Below are 5,644 nucleotides of genomic sequence, written 5' to 3' on the forward strand. Positions count from 1 at the left end.
CTGTTTGGTTTAACCAAAGTATTCAAAACCAACCTTTTTCATTTTCATCTTCAAGTATTGACCGGCCAAAGAGAAAATTCCAGGAACTCATGTTTTTTCACCCCAAAAATAATATTGCCAGGAACTCCAGCCTCTTACCATGAACACGTGTAGCAAACCCAGAGGCTCTGTTGTGAAGGATCTCATGAGCCACAAAAGAAAAGATTCTATGGACCCCATCAGAATCCCAACAACGTATAACGGTCAACAATATTCAGCTTCTTCCTCATTTACCTCCTCTTCATTTTGTCCATAAAAAATAAGGACAAAAAAAAGAAGAAGAAGAAGAAGAAATGGAGCCTCTTTGCCCAAACTTGGATCTCAAGCCCGCACCTTTCTCACCAATTTCACCAAGATTCTCAAAACCCAATTCTCTGTCAGTGCATTCACATCGGTTTTCATGCTCGGATCGGCGTGTGACCAAGAAATGGAGGGTGCCAATTGTGCCCAGTTGGTTCAAGGCTGCTAGTAATGTAAGGGCTGATGAAGCTCAGGTTTGTGGTCAGGAGCTGATGAGGTCAGTTGGAAAAGGCTTGCTTGCATTGGCTGCTGCCGCTGCTGCAAATTATTCCATCTTTTGTGATTCTCCGGCTATGGCAGAGTCGCTTACTGTTGCTTTTCCGGTTTCACGCACCACTGAGGTGATAGATTTTGTTTCCTGTTTGATTGAGTGTTGTTGGGTTGTGTCATTTGTGTCCATCCAATATTTTAAGTAAAATACTCTAGAAGATTTCACACACTTTTAAGAAATGGAAAAGAAAAACAGAGCATTTTGTAGAGTATGAATTAAACATATTTTCGTGTTTGACATTAACGTGACCTGTTTATTATTCGTATTAGTATGTGCCAATTATCTTATGTTTGGGTTCTTGAGGTAACAAAATTGCCACCCTCTATTCTATTCTATTGCTGTTGTTTCTTTCTTCTTCTTCTTCTTCTTTTGTTTTGTGTGTATGTGTGTGTTGTTTTGATATATAATTTGTGTTTGATTGAGTGACTGTAATGAGTTTTGCTAATTTCATTAGATTTCTTTTACCAATTTTTTTCTGTGTGTTACTACTTTTGCCAATAGATCACAATACAGTTAATACTCAGTTCGCTGTACTTGGATCACAAATTGATGACAGTTACTAAGTAGATAATTATTATTTTTCCAGGTGAATTCTGTTCAGAGAACTCTTGTGGAGACTTGGGGTTTGATTAGGGAAACTTTCGTAGACCCAACTTTTAATCATCAAGGTATTTGGTTACTTCATCCTTCTTTTATCGTTGTTAACTGACCGAGGAATGCACACCAACGGTTGCATTTGAAGATCATTTATACTCCAAATAATGTCCAATATCTAATTGTGTGGTTCTTTTCCTGAAATGAAACAGCTATAATATTTGGAAAACTGTGTTCTTTAGTGTTGAAGACGATAATTCTTTTTCTGCAGATTGGGATCTTAAGTTGCAGCAAACAATGGTAGAAATGTTTCCCCTGAGGTCAGCTGATGCAGCATATATGAAAATCAGTGGAATGCTTTCTACTCTCGGTGATCCCTTCACACGGATTATCAGTCCCAAGGTCTTTCAATTCATTCCAGTCTCTGCTATGTCAATTCCATGTTAATTTAAGCTGACAATTGCAATACATATTTGATTAACAAATTGAGTTAAACTGTGATATGTCCACTTATGGCTATCATGACTATGTTTAACTGTGAATCTGTGATATGTCAAACTTATATAAAAAGTAATTACAGCTATCAAGCTAATTACGTTTTTCGCTCACAGGAATATCAAAGTTTTCGAATTGGAAGCAATGGAAATCTACAAGGGGTTGGCCTTTTCATAAGTACTGAACCAAGAACAGGCCATTTGGTTAGTGATGCCAAATAATCTTTTGATATTTCCAATCTTTTCGTAAATAAGCATACGGAAAATTAATATATGTTGTTCCTACGATATGTACAAGTCATTTGACCTTGTGCTTGAAATATGTTAATAAACCAATATATGGTGGTTCTACAAAACCTACAAAAATTTATTGCAATTTGTCTCTTGTATTTTTTCTAAGCTAATTAGCCGTTCATTCTTTATATGGTGTTTTTACTAATTTAGCTGTTCATCTAGTTGCCAATTATAAATCTTATCGCCTTAAGTGCATTATCCAAGTTTGGCTTATGTTATTTCCAGCATTTCGGAATGTGAAATGAGGAACTGTGCCTTTATGACTGACCCGGTGACATTATATTAGAATAAAAACGTCAACTTTCCTCTGTATATCAAGCAACCAATCTGTTTTATTATAAAATTTTCTGTTATTATTTTTGAAAGAAGTTGTGCTAATGGATGAGCTCTTGATATGCTAATCTAGATTTTGTGAGCTGTGTTCTGATGTAGGAGAAAGAGATGCATTAAGATGCTAATTTACCACATGTAAAATTTATTTTTATTGGACTTTGCAGGTGGTTTTGTCTTGTGTAGAGGGTAGCCCGGCTGCTCGTGCTGGTATACATGAAGGAGATGAGTTGGTTGAAATTAATGGTAAATCAAGATTCAAACATTTGGCATTTCTTTCTGCGATGCTGAAAATGGAAAAATCCTACTTGAAATCTTTTTGGTGGTTGAATCCTAATAGTGGGACATGGTTGACAATGTTTTGATTCAAACCATCAAAATTATTTCATTCTGTTGTGGATTAATCTGGCTCAAGCGAAATCATATTCTTCATTTATAAACCTAATGCTGCCATCAGACTACAGATACTTGAGATTGTCTACATTCCATTTCTCAAATTATAAATTGGGTCTGCCCCTTATCAGGAACAATGAAAATGCTCTAACGAGATTATCAAGATCCAGTGTCAAGTACTAATACACTCGGATTCCCAGTATTATGACTATGAACAATGAACACAGATTTATGGAACTCACTGCTGACTTGTTCTGCTTTTTCAAATATCCTTTTTTTTATTACAAAAATGAAACAAATTTTTCTATGCAAGATGCTCCTGAATCAAGAAACGTATTCCAAAATTCCAACTTTTTCAATGTCTTCTGTTTACATTTAAACTGGCTTGTCATTATTTCAATACTCTGTATGAGTTCAGGAGAGAATCTTGATGGTGTTGACACTGAAGTAGCAGTTCAGAAACTTAGAGGTCGAGTTGGAACAACTGTTACAGTAAAAGTTCAGAGTGTAATCATCAACTCTCTTTCTTCTTCTTTTTTTCAAGTTTCAGCGGAAATTAGTGATTGTGATCCTGTAGAGTGTGGCCAGCAGTTGCAAATGGCTTCAGCTAACTAATTTCACGTTTTCTGTTATGCAGAGCAATGATTTGGGAAGTGATTCTAGTATACAAGAGGTACTAGGCCATCTATTATTTTGGTTTTCTTATAGTTTCATTCATTTTCAAATGCACTCTTTGTGATCCCTCATGCATCTTCAAAGTTTTTAAATTAACAGCATCAAGCAGAAGCATGCATTTAATTTCACAAGGATTTTAGTTAATTGATCTGAAAAATCACTCGTCTGCTTGAAGGTGAAACTACCTCGTGAGTACATAAAGCTTACCCCAATTTCAACTGCTACCATCCCTCATAGAACTCCAGATGGACGTCTTACCAAAACGGGTTATGTGAAGCTGTCAGCCTTCTCTCAGGTACTTCACTTTTTCTCTTGGCAATGCAGAAAATAAAATTTCCTAATTTATAACAATATTTGGTTGAAAGTACTTTGTATATTCTGAAAAGTCTTCCACCCCTTCTGACAGACAGCTGCAGCTGATATGGAAAATGCTATTAATGAAATGAAGAGTCAGGGTGTACACTCATACATACTGGATTTACGCAACAATCCAGTAACTTTTTCATTCTCATTTACATGAAATGAAATCTTCTGATAGTTCATTTTCCGGCTTTGGATTTATGATAATTCAGCATGTTTATCTTCTTCTTCTAATTAAATTCTTCAGGGGGGACTGGTAAAAGCAGGACTCGATGTTGCCCAAATTTGGCTAGATGGGGATGAAACTCTAGTGAACACAATTGATCGGGAAGGGAATTTGCTGCCTATCAACATGGTCAATGGGCATGCTATAACACATGATCCACTTGTTGTGCTTGTAAGTTTTGAACTTTATATGTGAAGTTACGTGCTTTTCATCAGAAAAGTATGCAGTTTTGTAAAAGTTGCATTTACATTTATTTTCTTAAAACTGGTGCAGTGCTGTCTAAAATCATGCCAAACGCATTCTTGTTAATTTTGCTAGATATAAAGATTTTATTTAGAAATTCCAGTGCAAGTGGCAATGCATTATGTCCAACTTTGATTTAGTTATGTTCTCTCATGCAAATTGATATGTGTGCAGACTGTCTAAAGTTGTCACACAAATAGTTGCTTCTTCTTTCATCTTCATAATCACAATGGATTCTAAATCTCTACTATTTCAAACAGGTTAATGAGGGCAGCGCAAGTGCAAGTGAGATATTGGCAGGGGCACTACATGACAATCGCCGAGCTACTCTTGTTGGGCACAGAACCTTTGGGAAAGGAAAAATTCAGGTATGAAAATTTTTGTGTGTAGTTAATTGCATCAACCAGAAATTTTGTTAACTCAAACTCTACTTGACTGTTACAAAATGCTTAAGCTCCATTTCCAAATTACGAACTTCATGGATTGCTGTGATGTCCTTCTCTGCAAGCACCATACCTCCTCTTGTTTTCTCCTTTCACTGAATTTAAATTACATGTAATTTGTAATCTCACCTTTGATTTCCACTGCTACACTTAATTCTAAATTTATCAGGGTCAAAGAATCTGTCATGGTGTCTATTCTACATCTTTATTAAGCCTCAAACTAATGGCTATGTTGCTGCTTGTTTCCTTGCTACAGAGTGTCACGGAGCTGCATGATGGATCAGCGTTATTTGTCACAGTGGCCAAGTATTTATCACCGGCGCTTCACGACATAGACCAGGTTGGCATTGCACCTGATGTGCAATGCACAACAGAAATGCTCAATTCTTCCAAGGAATCGACGTCGAAGGAGAAGAGCTCAGTCTCATCTTTAGAAGCAGATTCCTGTGTGTTGGTAGCTGAACATGAATTGGACATCCAGGAGTCCAAAGGCACTGCGTCTTGAAGACAGGATCATACACTTTAAATTTGTATAGCGTAGAAATAGAAGATATACACGTGAAAAAGAATATGAAATAGCACAGGGCCTGCTTATACTTTTGTGTTTGTACATCTTGTGCAAGTAAGAAGTAGGTTATAGTGTATTCCTGATCAATTGAAAAATCTAATTAGCTTAAAGAAAAATCAATTGAAACTTTTGGGTTTTACCAGATCGATCAATTTCCTACCAATTTATTTTTAGGCTTTGTCAAGTTGGTGGCCACTTTTCCAAAGTCGAAATCTGAAAACCGGAATCAAAACGGTTGCTATTGAAAGTTTTGGATGTAGGGTTTGTGGTCCTCTAATCTGAATTCCAAATTGATCAAGTTCGAGGTTTTCTTTAACTTAAACTCGACAAGTAGTGTTTGATGTTAACACAAATGGTGAGGGAAACGTAGGACCGAGTTAGAATAAGAATAGGTTAAAAGTTCAACATTGCTAA

General features: G+C 36.3%; 1 protein-coding gene across 1 annotated transcript; it reads left to right on the forward strand.

The window, feature by feature from the left end:
* Window positions 1–298: 298 nt before the first annotated feature.
* Window positions 299–5,414, forward strand: LOC117634726 (carboxyl-terminal-processing peptidase 3, chloroplastic). Its single transcript, XM_034368924.1, has 12 exons — window positions 299–680; window positions 1,197–1,278; window positions 1,476–1,606; window positions 1,816–1,902; window positions 2,490–2,568; window positions 3,134–3,222; window positions 3,353–3,388; window positions 3,566–3,685; window positions 3,797–3,883; window positions 3,998–4,147; window positions 4,480–4,587; window positions 4,919–5,414. The coding sequence occupies exons 1-12, from the start codon at window positions 333–335 to the stop codon at window positions 5,165–5,167; spliced, it is 1,566 nt and encodes a 521-aa protein (XP_034224815.1). The 5' UTR covers window positions 299–332; the 3' UTR covers window positions 5,168–5,414.
* The last annotated feature ends 230 nt before the right edge of the window (window positions 5,415–5,644 follow it).

This window comes from Prunus dulcis, chromosome 7 (genome assembly GCF_902201215.1).
Source record: "Prunus dulcis chromosome 7, ALMONDv2, whole genome shotgun sequence".
Lineage (NCBI taxonomy): Eukaryota > Viridiplantae > Streptophyta > Magnoliopsida > Rosales > Rosaceae > Prunus > Prunus dulcis.